Source organism: Neomonachus schauinslandi, chromosome 1 (genome assembly GCF_002201575.2).
Source record: "Neomonachus schauinslandi chromosome 1, ASM220157v2, whole genome shotgun sequence".
NCBI classification, from domain to species: Eukaryota; Metazoa; Chordata; class Mammalia; order Carnivora; family Phocidae; genus Neomonachus; species Neomonachus schauinslandi.
Window position 1 is genome coordinate 190,205,971 of NC_058403.1, and position 21,468 is coordinate 190,227,438.

The 21,468-nt window shown below is 37.2% G+C and overlaps 1 protein-coding gene across 7 annotated transcripts in view; it reads left to right on the top strand.

The window, feature by feature from the left end:
- Positions 1-3,179: 3,179 nt before the first annotated feature.
- Positions 3,180-21,468, top strand: part of TASOR (transcription activation suppressor) — a 53,015-nt gene continuing 34,726 nt past the window's right edge. For all 7 annotated transcript variants that reach the window (XM_021695097.1, XM_044921408.1, XM_021695099.1 and 4 more), the window contains exons 1-8: positions 3,180-3,741; positions 12,130-12,275; positions 13,951-14,043; positions 14,908-14,980; positions 15,422-15,513; positions 15,958-16,119; positions 18,937-19,061; positions 21,009-21,040. In XM_021695097.1, coding sequence (XP_021550772.1) covers positions 3,402-3,741; positions 12,130-12,275; positions 13,951-14,043; positions 14,908-14,980; positions 15,422-15,513; positions 15,958-16,119; positions 18,937-19,061; positions 21,009-21,040 — 1,063 coding nt within the window. In that variant the 5' untranslated portion in view covers positions 3,180-3,401. The remainder of the gene's footprint in view (positions 3,742-12,129; positions 12,276-13,950; positions 14,044-14,907; positions 14,981-15,421; positions 15,514-15,957; positions 16,120-18,936; positions 19,062-21,008; positions 21,041-21,468) is intronic.

The following is a 21,468-nucleotide window of genomic DNA, read 5'->3' on the forward strand; positions in this document are numbered from 1 at the left end:
TAGGTAGGATTTAGCAAATTTATGCCCCCTCTATCCCTTTCTTGTAGCTGATTCTTTGTCTCTACTTAGCCATCACCATAGATCCTAATTTTACATATATTCCCCACTGATCTGTAAACATGAAGGAGGTAACCATACCCATTTGCTTCAGTTACATCCTCAGCACATAGCAGTGCTTAGCTCCCAATAAGCAATTAAAAAATATTTTTAATATTGAATATTAGTAATGCGATCCAGCTAAACCTAAAACTTTTTCTATCTATAATAATTGAATAGTTAAAATTATGTTAGAGCTTCCCAATTTTTTGTACCTTATAAGGTATAATGATAAATTCATTAAAAAAAATTTTTTAAATAAATTATTTGGAATGGAAAAAATTTTTGTCCTCACAAAATTTAAGATTCAATCTCTGTAGAAATGGTTTCTCTGGCCTAAGTTTTAGGTACTCTACCAACAACCTGTATATTTGCTTTATTCATAGCCTAAGGGTTTCTACTTTTCAGGTAAAGTTGGCTTTTGCTGAGCAAATGACAAAAGGCTGTTAGTTGAGTAATGGCACCAGCGTGCAATTAGTTCCTATTTATCTTTTAATCTGATAAAAATGAGCTTGTATGGATGCCTTTAATGAACCAACAAAAAAGAGTTACCATCTGGAGACCTCAACATCTGAGTTTCTTCTGATCTTCTGCAGCCTCTTTTATATTAAGTAAAGTCTCTTTCCCCAAATTAAAAAGGTTACTTTTAACTTAAAATAATGTAGTATTTTGGGGCACCTGGGTGGCTCAGTTGTTAAGCGTCTGCCTTCGGCTCAGGTCATGATCCCAGGGTCCTGGGATCGAGCCCCGCGCATTGGGCTCCCTGCTCCACGGGAAGCCTGCTTCTCCCTCTCCCACTCCCCCTGCTTGTGTTCCCTCTCTCGCTGTGTCTCTGTCAAATAAATAAATAAAATCTTTTAAAAAATAATAATAATGTATTTTGTCTCAACATAGCCCCTAGTGTTTTCATCAGTATTTAAAAAGGTTTTTACATTAACTATTTAATAAAAAATATATTTTTTTATTTATTAGTTATTTTATTTATTATTTATTAGTGATTGTTTGAAACTCCCTTTCCTGTGATTTACTGAGCTGATGCAAATAGATTGGCCAAGCTTGATTAGGTTTTCCATATTAGCTGGGATGTTATTTAATACAGGACATAGGAATCCAACTTTCCTCTTGCCCTTGGGGAATGCTCTTTAAGTAGTACCCACGTGGCATAAGGCCTAGGGTTTTTTTATAATTATATAGGTTTGGTCAGTCAACTCCTTGGGAGACAGCTGGAGTTTGAAAATGGAGATCTGGGTCCCAAACCTGATCCTGCTGCTTGGAGCAAAATATCTATCCTCATTTCTTCATCCACAAAATTCATAAAAGGTGCAGTCCTGCTGTGAAGATTAAGTCTTAGAAAAACAGCGAAGTGCAAGTACTCTATGTCGGAGTTAAATAGACCTTGCTTCAAATTCTGATTTTATTAACTTAAATTGTTCAATGTCTTGCAACACTTACTTAAATTGTGCATAATAGATCTTCCTGATATCTGCTGTTGTGAGGATTAAATGGAGATACAGTACGTATACTGCTTTGTCCAGTGCCTGGCGTACAGAAAGCACCCTGTGAATACTGTCTGTACTCAAGATAACCCATGATAGTAGTTTCAATTTAGTTAGCATCAAGTATTTAAAACGCCTTCCACTTGACAAATTGTTTTAAGGGAGAGCGACCACCTGCTGTATATCTTTTTTTTTTTTAAAGATTTTATTTATTTTTCAACAGAGAGAGAGAGACAGTGAGAGAGGGAACACAAGCAGGGGGAGGGGGAGAGGGAGAAGCAGGCTTCCCGCGGAGCAGGCAGCCCGATGCGGGGCTCGATACCAGAACCCTGGGATCATGACCTGAGCCGAAGGCAGACGCTTAACGACTGAGCCACCCAGGCGCCCCATCTGCTGTATATCTTTTATTTATTTATTTTTTTTAAAAGATTTTATTTATTTATTTGAGAGAGAGGGAATGAGAGAGAGAGAACACATGAGAGGGGATAGGGTCAGAGGACCAAGCAGACTCCCTGCCGAGCAGGGAGCCCCATGCGGGACTCGATCCAGGGACTCCAGGATCATGACCTAAGCCGAAGGCAGTCGCTTAACCAACTGAGCCACCCAGGCGCTCTGCTGTGTATCTTTTAATGTGGCGATAAACTTTTAGATTTTTCTTTCATATATACTCGACACAGGAAAACTCAAAACACCAAAGGAAAAAGGTCTAGAAGCCAGCAACCCCCACCCTCCCTTTAAGCTCCCCAGAACCAAATTTTGTTAACACTAGGCTGTGAGGTCACATTAAAGAATCCCAGGTATTGGAGGTTCCGGGGTGGCTCAGTCGGTTAAGCGGCTGCTTTCGGCTCAGGTCATGATCCCAGAGTCCTGGGCTCGAGCCCCGCGACGGGCTCCCTGCTCAGCGGGCACACTGCTTCTGCCCCTCCCCCCTGCTCATGTTCACTCAGTCTGTCTTAAATTAAAAAAGTCTTAAAAAAAAAAAAAAAGGATCCCAGGAATTGCTGGCTGGAGACATGCCACTGGTTCTAACCCTTTAAGATCAAAGGGGACAGGGAAAATGTAAAGATGCAAGATCCGGTGGGAAAGGCAGATGGTGGGGCCCGGAGGCTTTCAGGTTGTTTTCGCTGTAGTCCATTGTCTTATCTCCTCTCCAGGTCCACATATGCACGTAAATATTTCACAGAGCTGGGTTCCTCCTGCATCCATTTCTTGACTCCTCTTTTGGTGGAGGAAACTCGTGCGCGGAGATAGGTGTTATATTATTATCATAGGCGACGCCTGGGCTCGCGGGACCGGTCCAGGCGCACCTCCCTCCCCTGCACCGCGGGCCGGGAGCCGTCACAGCCGAACTTGCAGTTCGCCTTAAGTTCTACCCACTCCGAAGCGGTCCGCGGCGTCGAGGTATTGGCAGGGCGTTGCCGTCGCCCCTTTTGGCGGGCTCGGGCGCCCCGAGGCTCCGCCCCCCTGCGCCGTCTATCTGCACCCGCGGAGGCGGGCGCCGCGCCCTCATTGGCGCAGCGGCCCGCGGCGAGCCCGCCCCCTCCCGGCCCCGACGCGAGCACGTTGAGTGGCGGGGCCGGCAGAAGAACTGTCCGAGCGAGGAGCGGCACCTGGGACGGGCGGCACGGTTGGGGCGCCAGCTTTGGGCCTCCGAGAGGCTGCTGGGCCGGGACCGCGGCTCGCGGCCACGGGGGGAAGGGGGTGGGTGGGCTGAGAGCAGCTTGGTGGCGAGGCCGGCCCGCCGCCCCTTCCCCCCACCCCCGCCGACCTTGCCGGCAGAAGCTTCCCGGAGCTCGTCACGCCGGCGCGATGGCGACTGCTGGGGAGACGGAGGCCTCTCCGCCGACGGATGCGAGCTGGGAAAGTGGCGGCGGCGGAGACGACGAGATGAAGCAGGCGCTTCCGGAGCTTGAGTCCTCCCCACAAAATGGCGGCGGCGGCGGCGGCGGCGGCCTCAGCATCGCGGAGCCCGGCGGCGGCGCCGGGCCTGAGGAGACCGCTGCGGCCTCGGCCGCCCCGAGCGTCAGCCACGAGCAGCCTCAGGACTCGTCTGAGGCGGGCGCAGCCGCTCTCCTCAAAGGCCCGGAAGAGCCCGAAAGACCCGTTAGGAGGAGTTTTCAGATCCCCAGGAAGAGCAGAGAAAAGAAAGGTGGTGCTTCCCCTCTTCCCCAACCCCTCTTTCTCTCCCCCTCCATCTTTTCATTAGAACCTCTCTGTCTCTTCTTCCCACACCCATCCGAGACACGTAAACACGCATGCAGCGCCAGCCGCCTCTCCCCTCACTATCACGGCCACCCAACTGCTGCGCCTGGTGCGAGAGGAAAGCGGTGGAACCACGCTCCGCTGCTCCCCTGTCCCCGTGGAAGTTGGAAGTAGCTCAGGTTTGAAGCTTGTCCGTAAGGCTGCAGCTCCCAGAGAGGAAAGATGGAGCTCGGCGCCCCTCCCTCCCAGCCCCTGAAGGCACAGAAGCTGGTGTGTCCTCCTAAGGATGCTTCTGACAAGTCTCACTGTGGAAATAGCCCGTGGCCATGGATTCTGGGGCTTTCTCCAAGGCCATTGCGTTCAGAGGACCACAAGTGCTTCTCCCTTTGGAAATTCTTCAGCTCTAAGTGTCTACTTGGAATTTGCTCGATGTCAGCGTCTCCCCCTTGTTTAGAAACCTCCATTAGATGTGATCCATGCACACTGGTATTTTCCATCACACTTCATTTCCATGTAGAGTTTTCCCCTTGTTTTTGAAGCGTTAGGTTAAATAGGTCTCTCTCTTTAAATCCAAACTTTAGTATGTTTTCTCTTGTATTTGAGAAGAATGGGAAGGTAGGTTCTTGGTGCAGTAATTTCCCTATGGAAAAAAACAGAAGTTAGCTTATGCCCAAGTGTCACCAACTTGATCTTGCAGACGAGAGAACTTTAGAGTTTTTGTTTTGTTTTTTAAAAAGGCCAGTCTAGATTTTGGAACCAATTTAGGAACAGTTACATGAACTACTTTTACCTGTTTAAAACTTAATGCTATTTTATGACACATTTCTAATGGAGATCAAAATTAGTATTACCGTTTTCTATTACACTATTTTTGACTATCCAGTGATTTGGGATATTCTGGATTTAGTCTAAATTTAAAGTTTTTTTGTTTTACTGCGTGGTTTAGTTTTTCATGATTTACTTTTTGGAAAATTATAGGGATTTTTTTTTTTTGCAGAACGCTTTTTAGTTTGTAATTTAAATCTTAGTAAAGACTTGGAATCTTGAATTAAGCATGAGCTTCTTTTTTCCATGTGCGTATCTCCATTTGCACAACTGAAATTGTTAGAGCCTTTTATCAGTAAGATACTAATGAAGTCAAACTGTTAATTTCTATTTCCATGACAAAGCCAAGGAAATCCTTGGTGTGAGAAATGATGTTGACAAAAATGAAGTTATCTTTGTCCACTAGCATGAGGAAATGTTTCTAGAAATACCTTTTAAGCGAATTAATGTATTTTAGAGTTCAAGAGGATACTTGTAAAGGTCAGGGCTGTCAATTCTTTGGTTTATTTGGTTAAGATGTATAGTCTGTATGAGGAAATTTAGCTGCTCATCCTAAATTACCAATTGGCAGAGAGTAGGTTGGAAGTACATTCAGGTGGGCTGTGGTAAAGAGGTAGGAGATTGAACTTTTTTCAAATTGTTCCTAGCTTGATAAAATTTTGAGGTCCATTTTTTTTGTTTTCCTTTTTTTCCTCTTTTAAGTGCCCAAGAATACGGTTTATGGTACATCTTAAACCATGGATTTACCATCTTTTAACTTTTGATAGGACCAGAATATTGTTGTAGAAATCCTCATAGTTTGGTTTGCCACTAGGGAAGTCACCAGGAAATGTTGAGAGGCACTGTGTTTACATGTGGTTTTTTTAATTAGGTAAATCCAGAGGTTACTGTACAATAGGCTTTATTTGAACACACTAGAAGTGAATATAATTGAGGAATTAGGAAATCTAAAACCTAGTTGCTTTCTCCCCTGAGTCTCATGCTCCTTGGGGAAAATTTATGTTTTCTATTTTCACTTAGAGGCAAAAGGTTGTCAACTTTTGTCTTGTCAGGGAGGTTATAGGTAAGGAAAATAAAACACACTGGACTTTTTTCATGTTTAGTGAAAATAATTTATGCACTAAGCGGCAGTTGTGCAAATGATGCAGTAACAATTTAAATAGAGTTTTTAAAACTTCAGCTATTTTACCACCATGGACTTTATCCTGTCCAAGCTGAAGGAAGATAGTGTTTGGTGATAGAATTTAATAGAAAAATTGAAGTCTTCATAATTTAAAAAAATGCTTTATTCAGAAATAGTATGGCAGGTGCTGCTAGTTTCACAGTTCATCCCCAAATCATCTCTTGAAAGGTATCACTTTATGTACAGGATTTGGCTAGATACTAGTTGTGGTCATCTGAGTCTTTTATCATGAATTTTAGATCATTTTCAGTAGATACCTCTGAACCTTTCAGTATCAAAGATTATTTTGCATTCATATTTTAATATGGCAGACCTTTGCTTGTGACTGTGCTTTTCCAGTGAAATTTAACATTATGACTTGACTATTTTTGGTACCTTAAATACTACGTGAGTATAACTTCCTGACTCCCAAGTTATTTTTTTGGTATTGACAATAGCATAACATCCAGAATACTGCCATTCTAATTAATAATATTGGCAAACACTTTATAGTGCTTATCAGTAAGTTGGAGGCATTGTTTAAAGCACTTTACACATATTAACTGAATCTCAACAATTCCATGTAGTAGGTATTATTCCCATTTTACAGATGAGGAAACCGAAGTAATGAGAAGTCAGATAACTTGTTCAAGGTCATACAGCTAGTAAAAGATAGAGTTGGAATTTGAACTTACAGCTGGTAAGTGTATAGTACTTACCACTACTCAAACTGCAACAAGACTTCTTTCTTTGTAATCTAAGTGTTTTTGTTAGCTTTTGATCTGATCTAGTAAAAATTTTTTTACCCTCTGTAACATTTAGAAATATTTAGTATATCTTCATCTCTGGGGTATTTTGAGATTCAGAACTTATGTTCATTATGAAATTAACACATTTAATCAGTACTGACAGATTAAGTGATGTAACTATTGACTGGAAGAGTAAAATTTACTCTTTGATGTATGTTGTGGTGTTTATTGGCTGGGCTATTTTCTATAGTGTAAAGAGGCACTGTTTTGACATTTAACCAAATTGTACAATTGCATTTTGTCAGTAGATGTTTCACTTTTGCCTTTTTTTACTTTAAAATCTAATACTATAAGTCTAAACGCAAATTAAAATTGGTAATTTGATACAATTTTTCCCTCCAAAGTTCTTGGGAATGAAATAGTGATGATTCACTTTCCGGAAAATGTTTACTGTTAATGTTTTATGTAGGGCACAAGGCTACTCATGTACCTGCATCTATACTGGTCTAGTCCAGCAGAATTAATGGCTAATTCTCCTCCCTAACACCCATCTTTTCCCAAAAATTTGTAATTGTCTTTTTGAAGGCTTTGGGGCAAAGTCTTCTTTGAGGATATTTGCATGGTGTTTCAGTAGTTGTATATGGATGATTGGGTTCTAAGTACCATAGATCTCCCTGCATAGAAATAAACAGGGAAGTATTGGCACAATCCTGTCATCCGTATAAACATTTGATAGGTGTATATACATTCTAAGTAATAGAAGTAAAATTTTCTTTGACTTGTTCCCCAGGCCAGAAAAAGTCAATAGTTTCATATTTGTACTTGTCGCTCTAGTCCCTGCCAGCATATTCATTCTTGATTCTGCCCTATGTTCTATTTATTTATGTAAAGATTTTATTTATTAGAGAGCACCAGTGGGTAGGGGAGGGGCAGAGGGAGAGGGAAAAGCAGACTTCCTACTGAGCAGGGAGCCCTATGCTGGGGTTGATCCCAGGACCTCAGGATCATGACCTGAGCCAAAGGCAGACGCTTAACTGACTGAACCACTAGGCACCCCACTATGTTCAGTCTTTATATAGAGATGAAACCGCCATTCCTAAAGTATTATGTCTGTAGCAATTTTATTAGACTGAAGAAAAATGATTTTTAAAGTCTTTCAAGTAAATTATTGGAACATGGATATTTGTTGTATTTTAATCAATACCAGTAGACATCAGAGAGATGGATTCAGAGAATTGCAGAACACACATGATCCATAGCCCGCTCTTGGCTATTTCCTTTTCTTCCATGAATTAGTTACTTTAAATTGGAATGTGTAGTTCACATTGTCTTATTTGTATGTTTTGGTAACAGTGGTCTTTTATTTTAAAAGTTAGTTTGTTTTTACATATATGTTGATATGATTTTTTTGGTTTTCTTTTACATATACACATCTTAATACATGGCATTGAATTAAGTAAATTGGTAAAATTGAAAAAAATGTTCCTTTGACTAAGGAACCAAGCTGTTTCATGACCTAAATTTTATGTCTATTCCAACTGCTTAAATATAACATTAAATTGAATTTTTTTTTTAAAGATTTTTATTTATTTGACAGACACAACGAGAAAGAAAGCACAAATAGGGGGAGTGGAAGAGGGAGAAAGGCTCCCCACTGAGCAGGGAGCCCGACGTGGGGCTCGATCCTAGGACCCTGGGACAATGACCTGAGCCCAAGGCAGTTGCTTAACGACTGAGCCACCCAGGCGCCCCTAAATTTTTTGTATGCTACCGGTTATAAAAAAGATACTCAATAATAGCATGGATAATATGAAGTCAGGAGACCTGAATTCTAGTTCTAATTCTGTGATACAATCCTTTTCCTTGTCTGAATTATAAATCTCCTGTGTCTTTCTAAATCTGCTCTTCAGTCCCATAAAACATCTATAATCAATTTTGTCAGTAAGGAACATTGTGAATTGACAAAAGTCAACTCATTAGCCATGTATCTTACGTGTATTTGATAGAAATCCTGCAAATAAGCAAAATTATGTTTTTCTTTTTTTTTTTTAAAGATTTTATTTATTTATTCATGAGAGACAGAAACAGAGGGAGAAGCAGGCTCCCAAGGAGCAGGAAGCCCGATGCAGCACTCGATCCCAGGACCCTGGGATCATGATCTGAGCCGAAGGCAGACGCTTAACCATCTGAGCCACTCAGGCGCCCAAAATTATGTTTTTCAATGTGTGGAAGAACTATTGTTACTTCTGTTATCCTTTATAAATCAAAAAAGTGTATGATGGCTTTTGGCCCTGTTAAATGCATTAAAATGAGAAAAGAGATTTTATAGAAGCCACATAAGCTATAAAGAGCATAATCCTGGACATCAAGTTCTTTTCCTTTTATACCTAATTTCTTGTGTCTAAGCATTCTGTATAATTCTTGGTCTAAAAAGGAAATGATTTTATTTTTCCAGCTCTGTAATGATTAGTTTCAGCTCTTGTATACACATACATAAATCTTTTCTTTTACTTAGAGCTCAGGATACAAGATTTGGAGCTAGGCGGCCTGAATTTGAATTCTACCTGCCCTATTTATTCATTAACTATGTAACCTTGGGCCACATTAGCTGTTAGCTGTTAGGTTCATTTGTGAAATGGGTATAATTGAACTTCATAGGATGGTTTTAATGATTAAATGAGATAATGCATGTAAACAGTATAGTATCTGAATAGTAATAATGACCCGCTAATGATTAGACTCAGTAATTGTCAGAATCCAGAGAAAAATATATTGGATACTTTATTAAGTGAAATAATTACTATATATAAGATGTTCTATCCCCCATTTGGATAATCACAGGGTTGTTTATTATTGCCTCAAATAATGACCCATAATTAAGATTATGGTACATACGTTTTTTTTCTTTAAGAGAAGTGATCAAAGGATGTTCAGTGTTAAGAGGATTATTAAGTACAAAATAGGCAACTTGGGAATGTACATTCAGAACATAAACTTGTTAAATTTCTAATTAATACCAGCACATTGACTTGAAATCCTTAAAAATAGTTACAACATTATTTTTGTAGAAATGATAACTGGGAGGGGAAAAAATTATAACTGGCCTAAGTAGTAAAGCCAACGGAGTCATTTGAAATAGGAAATACCTTGGACATAGGCATTTTTTCTATATTTTCATCTATAATTTTTCCCCCCTGGCAGTCTACTTGAGTACATTTGACGTGACTATAGGACATACTTTGGAATAAAACAACTGTTTAGTACTTCTCTGAGAATTGGAATGTTAATTTCTATATAAATTAAAATGATTTAATTTTTCATTTATGATTAAATCAGTGGTGGGAATAGTGTTGGACAGCTTAACTAAGGAAAATAATTTAGGCGTATAAAATTTCATAGAAGTTTAATGCCATATGGTACTTTTGGGCAGAGCCATTTTAGATGTCTGAAGTCACTTTGTTAGGAACAAAAATCAGTCCTGCATAAAACCCAATTTTTAAAATCCTACCTAACCCATTTTGGATGTGAAAGCCTATAAGGACTATTCCACATGCTGTTTTCCTTGCCAAGTTTTTCCCAACTTAGTTGGGAACAGTCACAAAGATGTTTTTTCCTACCACATTCTGTATAACAGATTTGAATGAGGGTGTATTTCTTCCTCTTTTAAGCTTTCATTTTGTTTTACATATTACTGAATTGGTGAATTTGTAAGACTTAAAATGATAGCGATGATGCTTTGGTAGTTGTAGAATATATTTGTATTCAGTTTTAAAAAAATCTTTGACAAAGTTTATTATTTTCTTTACTAACTTACGTAGTTATTCAACTTACTTGGGGCCAGTGCTCACAGTTCTAGCTACTGGCATATGATAAAGATAAGAGTAATGAACAAAGCAGATGCAGTTCTTGCTCTTGTGGACCTTAACAATCAATAGATTATTGAGTATATTCATCTACAAATTTGATTATAGGACACATTTTGTATTTAATAGTATGTTCTTTTGAGTGATTTTTCCCCCCCCCCCGCTTACCCCTAGTTAGTGTCTATTGCATCATAACTATGTTGGCTTTGTTTCTTTTAGTGTGGGATCACAAAGTAGTAGGAACCATTTATATAACCTTTGTTATTGAATGTTACATTTTTACAGACACTTTTTTTTTTTTAAAGATTTTATTTATTTATTTGACAGAGAGATAGGGAGAGAGCACAAGTAGGCAGAGCGGCAGGCAAAGGGAGAGGGAGAAGCAGGCTCCCCGCTGAGTAGGGAGCCCGATGTGGGACTTGATCCCAGGACCCTGGGATCATGACCTGAGCCGAAGGCAGACGTTTAACGACTGAGCCACCCAGGCGCCCCTACAGACACTTTTGTAATATATACATAGTGTGGTAAATGGATGGATGGATATGTCATTTGAAATCATGTCCTTCAAAACCTAACACCATGTATAGAAACTGCAGTAAACAGCTGCTCTCTAGTATCTTTAAGAATGTACAAGCAGAACACTGTTTTTAGTAGTAGCCTAAAACTGTTTTGACTGTGACATTTATTCTCTTCAGAAATAAAATCTCAAAAGAAGTTAAGGTAATACAGTATAACATAAGTTCTATGGATACTTCTATATACAGTGAAATATAAGTGGTTCCTTTTTTGGCTTAGGGAACATTTATATGTGTAGACTTTTGAAATTTATTAGTAAGTTAAACTATTTCATGCATAAAGTGGAAATTTGAAATTATTAGACCAGTAGTCCACTGGTCCAAAAACAAATTGGATATTTGACTTTTAAGTATTTTAAAAATTAAATGGGGGTGTGGAAAGTTGTAGGGGGGATAAACAATTTCATTGTCTTTATACTGGATGCTGTGCTTAGAGCTTTTTCCATGTGTTGTCTCATGTGTGGAATGTAGAATTTAGTGGTTATTAGGATAACTATAGTTTTTTACAGATTGGAGAACTGAGCTTATTTTTGGTTGATTTACCCAGGCTCTCCCACAAAGTTAATAAATGCTAGATTTGTTATTTGTGTCCAGGCTTGACTCCAAAGCTCTACATCTTTCCATTTCACTAAGCTTTCATAATAAATGTTCTACTACTTTATGTTGGTAATACAAGAAGGCAACGGAATTAGCATATTTTATTCTAATTTTAGTACTAAAAACCAAATAGAATAATTTTATAGACACCTAAGTGTCTTAAATGTTTTTATACATTCACTTATGCTGTAAGCATTTAGTTTGCTGAAGGAAATGGTCCTAGACATACTATTTCAGTGTAACATAAGATAGGAGTGGAGAAAAGTTGAGGATACGCACAGGTTCTTTCTTATGTTGTCTAATGTAGCATTCTTAAGTTTTTGCAAAATCGTAACCTCTTGTCCAAATCTGTAATGTCAAATGCTCATTGCTGAAGGAACTGGTCAATGTAGGCAACTGTAATTTTTCTTCAGTGAATTAATAAGTGTCTCTTTTGAATATCACAAAATAAGATAGCCTTGATGACTTTTCAACTTCACTTAAAAGTTACATTAAACCCACAAAATTTAAGAGACTATATTTGAGATGGAATCATGTTAAAATTAATTTTTTTGTTTGTTTTAGCACTTTTTCAGCCATTAACTCCAGGCTCTCGAGAATTTGAAGATGTTCTAAATATTCTCCATTCATCTTACCTTGAACCAACCTCAGTAACAAATTTTAACTACAAACGTGCTTGCTTGATACATAATGAACTTTTGGAAAAGGAGGTATGTTTTATTTTTTTTATTTTACTTTTTTAGGACATGCAATTTATTGTATGTCAATTAAGGAGGTATATTTTAAATTGTGCTTATTGTAAGATTCTTCAGAACCAGTTAATAGCCTGGAAGTTGTTTTATGTTCCTTTTCTTTAAAAACGCTAGTTTTTAGGAAAGCCAAATTATGGAAAGGAAAACAAGTTTTAAATGACATCTTTTTTCTTCAAAGTATTGTTGATATAGCACTATTTGTTTGGATAAATTAATGTTCAATTATGTAAAATAACTTATTAAAAATGAATCTTAAGCATAGGAATAGCTTACTGTATAATGGCTTAATTATAAACTTATAAGGCCCTTTGCTCTTTTAAGTGCATATTAATTAAATCTATAATCTATATTATGTCTAAATTGGAAGATAATTAAGGTAATCAAATGTATGTATTTTTTAGACTATGCTTAATTTTTTCCCCAGTTATTGCTTAGTAGTTGAATGCTCTTAATATCGCTAGTAGAAATTCTTAGTGAAAAAATGTAAAGAGTATTAAGTTTCATGTACAAATTAGAATATTTTTAGGAAAAGCCAGAGTGCATATTTTGAGATGATATAAATGAGATGTTTAGAAATATTTTATGTGTTTATTGCTTCCTAGTGCACATGAAATACTATTAATTATGTACTTTTCTGAGTTGGTTAACCCAGTGCTACCAGAATTGAATTTTGAGAGAATCCGTGAAGTTACTGGCTCCCCAAGAAAATTAAAACCTTGATGGTTTGATGTGGTTTCATGGTATGATAGGGGTTATTTATTAATTTTATATGAAAATTTAGTCTAATGATTAATCATATTACTGAACATCAGTAATTACTTGAATACTGCATATAAATCTATTAGATGTGAGCTCCATATTTTGAATGTATATCTGTTTGCTTGTATGTAAAAGTGAAAGTCAGTGACTTGCAGTTTAGTTATACTTAGACAAAGTTGCTTTTTTATCCTGGCAATATGTAAGGAACATGTCTTACATAGTTGGCATTGAGACTATAGTTTTAAAGAAATGGAACCTTAGGCGCCTGGGTGGCTCAGTTGGTTAAGCGACTGCCTTCGGCTCAGGTCATGATCCTGGAGTCCCGGGATCGAGTCCCACGTCGGGCTCCCTGCTCAGCAGGGAGTCTGCCTCTCTCTCTGACCCTCCCCCCTCTCATGCTCTCTATCTCATTCTCTCTCTCAAATAAATAAATAAAATCTTTAAAAAAAAAATCTTAAAAAAAAAAAGAAATGGAACCTTTTCCGTGTCCTAATTGAGTTTATAGTCCAAAAGTTGATCATTCAGCAGAGATTTATTAAACCACCTACTGTATGCAGTGCATCATGTTAAGTAAAGTGAGAGATCCAAAGGTAACTAAAACATGAACTTAAAAATCTGTGGGAGAGTTGGAATGTGGTAAAATTTTAATAGAGATTTAGTTAAAATTGATAAACACTAGATGCTTATTTGATTATTATGAGGTAAAGAGCTAGTTATAATGAGGAAAAAATTGAAGCACAGAAATTACAGGGAGAGAAAAGATAATTTCTACTTTGGTTACATTTGGATTTCTTAGGAATAAAATTACTGAAGCTCTTAGCTTGAGAGACATAATCACATACTAAGGAGTTGTTAAAGATTTAATTTTGTTTAGTTCACAGAAAAGCGAAGAGAACTGAAGTTTGATGGTCGTTTAGATAAAGAACTTTCAGAATCCTATGCATTTCTTATGGTTGATCGATACCAGGTGAGTGAACTCTTTATAAAAAACAATTTGAGGGGCGCCTGGGTGGCTCAGTCGTTAAGCGTCTGCCTTCGGCTCAGGTCATGATCCCAGGGTCCTGGGATCGAGCCCCACATCGGGCTCCCTGCTCCGCGGGAAGCCTGCTTCTCCCTCTCCCACTCCCCCTGCTTGTGTTCCCTCTCTCACTGTGTCTCTCTCTGTCAAATAAATAAATAAAATCTTTAAAAAAAAAAACAAAAAACAATTTGAGGATGTTTCCATTAAGTTACTAGTTTTACAATGTAACAGTACACTTGACAATTATAAACTACTATTTTATAAGTTAGTATAAATGATATGAGGTATAAATGGAAGAAATGATTTAGTAGGGCAAGGTATTTCATTGTCATGTAATTTGCTTTTCAGATGTGCTTATATTTTTTCTGACCAAACCTGTTTTCTTTCCCTAAGATGTGCTTGATAATGAATAATTCTCCCTTTATTAAAATAGATTATCTTATGTATTGTTGGTTATATGTGCTGGGAACTATTTTTTCTCCTTCAATTGAAGATGTTTAGGTGGAATTTTTATTTAAATATTTTGCCAGTTCTAATTCTCTCTAAAAGGGAATGTTTATATATGTGGGTGGCATGAATTCTGACTGTCACACCCAGTATAAACAAAAATGGATTCCAGCTATGGTTACATTGGAAGCATAAGCCAGTTTCACATTGATATTTAGTCATAAACTGTCATTATTATAAAATTTCTGTAATGCAGAACCTACATAAGTTTAGAAGCTTGGGTTTTATAGAGCAAGTTGGCAAATTATCTTTCCATGTTTTTAATGTATTATGATTGTGAGATGAAGTGTTTTGTTTATTTAGGTCCAAAGCATATGTGAAAAAGGATTACAGGTGGGCCAGTCCAAAATAACAATTCTTGGCAGTCCTTCCATGGGTAATCTTTTTTTTTTTTCCCCTTTATCTACTGTTGCCTTTTAAACATATTATTTAATTTTGCTGCGTTCCTTAAAAATAAATTCATGTATGCCTTGTCATGTTCCCAGAAAAGGAGGATAGTTTCAGGTTCTGTAATGTGAAACCAGTTTTACCCTTTGTTTCTGATTTTGCTTACTTCAGATTGATCAAAGATTATCTCTCTTTTTTTTTCTTTTTTAAAGTCAATCTAGTCCTGGTGATTTTGAGAAACTTCGTCTTAGTTTCATGTTTCTGGTTCGTTTTGGTGTTTCTGTCTTGGTTAAATATCAGCTCTCTTTACTGTCATTACATTTTTAAAGGTGTCATACCTTTTATCTCTTATCATTAGGTTAAATGTTTGGATTTTCTTTTTTGTATTTGTGCCCTTATTCAAATTCTTTAATTTTTCCCTCTTCACTAGGTATCTATCTTTCTAGGTATGCTGATTTATTACAAGCTAATCCTTTGGAACCTGGGGCAGTGGGCGATGTTGTTATTTTTAAAATAATGAAGGTAATTTTAACATTTACATTTCATATATCAAGGACAACATTTGATTTGGATTTTAGTTGTCCCTGTCTTTAGGAGTTTGATTAAATTAAAATCAGTCCTTGCTTAGTTTAGTATATAAAGATATTTTCGAGAGTGGTTTGCCATCTTTGATCTATTTGGTTTCCTTCCCAAAGAAAAGAATAAAGAGGGTAATATGTTGGTAATGTCATTTAAGTGAATGGTGTTGTAAATAAAATTTATATTTTCTTGTTATTAAGCAAATTCAAACAGCACCTTTTTAGTTGTCATTTTTGGTGCTTCAACATTGGTAAAATGTGTCGAGTGTTACCAGGTATTAAAGGAAAGAACTGTTGTCATAGGTGATCTGTATTTGGAGAAGTATTTTATAATGTTATATAGTCAGTAATAAGTTTAGGTGGACTTAAAAGGTTTTGTCTATTTTAGGGTAAAATAAAGAGTATATACGACCCCATGGGTGTTAAAAGTTTGGAATCTATATTAAATAAAAGTGCTTTGGACCCAACACCAAAGCATGAATGTCACGTGTCAAAGAATGCCAATAGAGTTACATCACTTTTGGCTTACAGAGCCTATGAGCTTACTCAGGTAGGTGCTTGGATTCATTTCAGTGTTATGACTTCATATCTGTTTGTCATCAAATCCTTTAATGTTTCCCTTTCTGTACCTTCTGCCATCACACCAGTCTAACCTCTGGGTGTCCATATAACACTACTGGAGTGTCTCTCACTGCTATTTGTTCATGTTTTCAAGACAGCTCAGAAACATAGTGTGGCTCCCTAGACTTACAGAGTAATATTGAGATTCCTTAGTCTGGTTCTTCCAACCTTGTATTTTGTATGATCACTGCCCTCAACACACCTCATTTCATTTTGAAGCCTTGGCTTCTCTTGGCCCAGATTCTGGCCTAGAAAGATCTCCTGCCTAGAAAGATCTCCTGCCTAATAAAATACTACTCATCCTTTAAAGTTGAAGCCCCTTGAATTACCTTAATTCATGTAATTTTATGCTATTGATTTGATAGATTTTTTTTATTTTAACATTTTTCTAAGATGCAAACTTAGAATTAAATTTTAAGCTTTAAAATGATATACAGTAAAAAAGTATATGTTTGCCGAATTTTAATTTATTTATTATTTTTTTAAAGATTTTATTTTATTTATTTGACAGAGAGAGAGAGACAGACAGCTAGAGAGGGAACACAAGCAGGCGCAGTGGGAGAGGGAGAAGCAGGCTCCTGGCCGAGCAGGGAGCCCAATGCGGGGCTCGATCCCAGGACCCTGGAATCGTGACCTGAGCCGAAGGCAGACGCTTAACAACTGAGCCACCCAGGCGCCCCTGTTTGCCGAATTTTGGTCACTATGTTTTTATATGTTTTACTACAATAGTCCCCGCCCCCCCCCTTATCCTCAGGGATACGTTCCAAGGCTCTCAGTGGGTGCCTGAAACCACGGATAGTACTGAACTCTGTATGTATTATGTTTTTCCTATGCCTGCATACCTATGATAAAGTTTAATTTACAAATTAGGCACAGTAAGAGATTAATCACAATAATAATAAATAAGAATATTATACTATAAAGTTATTATAGTCTCTCAAAATCTCACTGTGCTGTATTCACCCTCATGATGATATGAGATGATAAAATGCCTACATGCTGAGATGCAGTGAGGGGAGTGGCGTAGTTACTGTGACATAATGTTAGGCTACTGTTGACTTTCTGACCATTTGTCAGAAGGAGGAACATCTTCTGGACTATGGTTGATTACAGAAGCTGAAACTGGAAAGTGAAACTATGTATATGGGGGGGGGACTATTGTATAAAGTAATGGGGAATTAATAATATAAACTTTATATAAAACTTTATGTAAAAAATGAATGCTATTTTTTTAACAAATGTATAAAAAATGTATATAGCCAGATGGATTGTATGGGAAAAGGAGTGTGGTATGCTAACCCCCCTGGAGATGTTTTTTTTCTTTCTTTCTTTAATCTTCACTTTATTTATATAAAATAAAATTTGTTCTTGTTCCTTGTTTTAACACTCAGTTGTAAGTGAAACTTTTTTTTTTTTTAATTGAAGTATAGGGGTGCCTGGGTGGCTTAGTCATTAAGCGTCTGCCTTCAGCTCAGGTCATGATCCCAGGGTCCTGGGATCGAGCCCCGCATCAGGCTCCCTGCTCGGCCGGGAGCCTGCTTCTCCCTCTGCCTGCCACTTCCCCTCTCTCGCTGTGTGTCTCTCTCTCTCAAATAAATGAATAAAATCTTAAAAAAAGTAAAAATAAATAAATTGAAGTATAATTGACTCTTTTTGAAGACTCTGAATGGGCAAGCAAGACGTATTGTTGGGGGCTTTTAGCAAAAATTATATTCACCAAAGTCATCTGGGCTGGCTCATTTGATTACTTTTTGGGCAGTAGTTGCAGAAGGTAGCAGTAACTTTTTCTTTTTCTTTTTTTTAAAGTAGTAGGTTTTTCTAACAGAACTTGTAAACTAGCTTGATGTTTCCAAAAAATTTTCAGGCATTTTTAGAGCAGCAACAACATTGAAATCAGTAGTTTCCCAAGGGAATGGACTTTGAAGGACAATGCTTTGTTTATAAACTAGAGCATTCTTTTTAATGAAAATCACTAGTCTGCAAGTCACAAAACCCTAATGAATGTTGTGAATAGGTGAAGGGGAGAGGCAGATGGGTAGTAAGAAGAGAATTAGCTACCTTTGTCACCTGTGTTCATAATCTCTTCCACCTCCTCTTTGCTGCTTGGTCTGCAGTTGGAACCAAGAATATGTTTTTCTTTGGAAATAATGAACAGGGGGCCTGGGTGGCTCAGTTGGTTAAGCATCTACCTTCAGTCAGGTCATGATCCCAGGGTCCTGGAATCAAGCCCCACATCAGATTCCCTGCTCAGCAGGGAGTTTGCTTCTCCCTCTGCCTCCCCCCACCCCGCCCCAGCTTGTGCTTTTTCTCTCACTCATTTTCTCTCTCAAATAAAATCTTTAAAAAAAAAAAAAAATGAACAAAATGCTAGATTTGGTTGAGATTGTGTCCTTAGCATTTTACTTTTTTGTATCAAATTGACTTTTCTGGGCTGACTTGGGAACTTACAAATGTCCATTTGTAACATTTTTGTGAGGAAATTTGTTGCACATTCCCAGGGGTAAGCTTTTCAGAAGTAGGCTTTTAGAGTAGCTACTAGTGCATCTGAGATAGAGAAGGAGAATATTTTATATCATAAAATGAATATAAGGTACAAATTATTTTAATTAAATTGATAAGCAGTGCTTAAAGATAGTGTGTGTTAGAGGTTTAAATGGTGTTATATTTCTCAAAAATCAGGCAAATAAAGATTCTACTGTGTACATCTTGTCTTACAGAAGTTAATTTTGCATTTTCTTATTTTTAGTATTATTTTTATGAGTATAGCTTTGATGAACTCAGGCGAAGACCAAGACATGTATGTCCATATGCGGTTGTATCTTTTACTTACAAAGATGATATACAGACTCCAAAGTTTGTGCCTTCATCAAGGTAAGATTCATGAGTTTTAGACTTCATCCAGAATATTATCAACCAGAATATTATTTTACATGTCCTGCCCTGCTGAATTAGGAGGAACACTTTGTTTTCTTCCCATTTTTTTTCTTACCTGGCGGTTAATTAGATGCATGAGTGTTCATGATGACTTTTAAAAGGTCAGTGTGAAGAACATAATTTATGTGGAAATACAAACTAAAATTTACTTAAACCTCACCAGTTAACCCTTTTTCTCTTGATATTGAAGGTTTGCATAGTTGAGTAAAATGCAGTTTTTAAAAGTGAAATTTTGTGTATTAGCGCTCCTAGAAATGGGGAGCTTCTATAAAAGATGCTCCAGTCCCACCTCAAACCAACTAAAAAATCAAATGTTTATTAAGTAGTCTAGGCATTGGTAATTTTAAAAGCTTCTAGGTGATTCTGATTTTTAGTGAATTGAGTACCACTGGTGATATCTTATAAGCTCTAGTGTAAAGTGACAAAATAACAAAGCAATTTCCCTTATTTTTTTCCCATGTGGTGGTTTCAGAAAAATGGAAAAATTGATACCTATTAATTTAGAAATACTGTTTTAAAAAGCCACATTTCATGAAATACGTACGTTTTTTGAGGTCAGTCTTTTCATTGGTTTTCCAGATCAAATCATGTCTTCCTTTAAGTTGAGATCCAGCACACTTTTTTCATGTCAGCAAATAACTCTGGTAACCATCCATCCATAGCCATAAGTAGCAATTCATATGATATCCAGACACTTGTGATTTTCATCTTTCTTGTGGCTCTGTATTTATGATTTCCATGATTTGTTTAAAATAGTGCCTTTCAATAGTAATCTTTAAAGACACCCAGCACTTAATTATGAGGTCATACCTCCAGGAATAGTAACTGTCTGTTAATTTTCTTTGCCTCTTCTTTGATTCCATCTTTTGATCTCTGTATCATTTAAAACGAGCATTGATTGAACATCCTTGCTATACCTTGAATGCTGCCATGAGTGCTTCTGCCGCAGGACCTCTGCATTTGCTGTTTTCTTTTCCCAGTTAGTGGCATCATTTACACTTAACACTTTTATTAGATCTCTCCTTAAAGGTGACCTTATCAGGGGTGCCTGGGTGGCTCAGATGGTTGAGCGTCTGCCTTTGTTCTGCTCAGGTCATGATCCCGGGGTCTTGGGATCGAGTCCCGCATTTGGCTCCTTGCTCAGCGGGAAGCCTGCTTCTCCCTCTCCCACTCCCCCTGCTTTGTTCCCTCTCTCGCTGTCTCTCTCTCTGTCAAATAAATTAAAAATCTTAAAAAAAAAAAGGTGACCTTATCAGCAAGGTCTTCCATGATTTTTATTTTTAACCCCATACCCTTAGTTGCTTTGTCTTTTTCTCCATAGCACTTAAAACCATCATCATCTGGTAAACTATATACTTAATTTTTGATTGTTGTCTGTCCTCTTCATGAGATTGTAGACTCTGTGAAGGCAGGGGCTTTGTTCATCCTAGTAATCCTGTTACCTAGAACTGTGCCTGGTAAATAATAGGAGCTTGGTAAATATTTATTGAATAGGTTTAATATTTAATATTAAACATTTAATATTTAATAAATAGGTTTAAATATATATTGAGGCTATTTCTTCAAATCTCATCACCAAAATAAAGTAATTCACAGAGACTTTAATGGACTCTGTTATCTCCTGATGACTTTTTGGGAAAAATTGCTCTCATAAATTTGTACAGATATGGTAATTTGAGCCAAGTAACTGTTTGCTTCATGTAGACTTGGATCTATTAAATGTTGTAATAAGTAGTTCATATGTTCTTCCTACTTGGATGAAGGACTTAATTTTCTTGTATATTACACTATTAAAAATAGCACTTATGTCAAGGTCCTGAATGTTAACTTTCTTGTTATCAGTCAGTAATATTTTTCTTTTTTTGTTTTTGAATTTATTTATAGATCTAACAGTTTCAATGCAGATAGAAACACAGGTAAGATTCTTTTATTTCTTTCCTTTAGTTTATAAATTGGAAAAATAAGCACATATAGTAAAAAATTAGTGTTTTGCTTTATTTTTATAATGAACAAAAACCTGCAAAATCTGATAAAGGAGGTGAGGCCATGTTATGATGTAGCTTCAACATTTGGTTGTTCAAGTATAAGGTCTCTCTTGGAAGCTGCTAATACTGTGAATAGACCAAAGGATTTTAGCACTTGGATAAATATAAAAAGTAAAACCAACTTCACAACTCAGGTTTTTAAAATACTGTATTTATCAGAGGTTTAGGATTTATAAGACCTAGAGAAGATTAAAAGCAATACTGACATTTTCTGTCATCAAGTTTCTCCACAATGAAAAGAGAGTGAGTAGAGGGTGTGAGATGCTATTAGGAATTCATGTAGTTAACTGGATTTAATA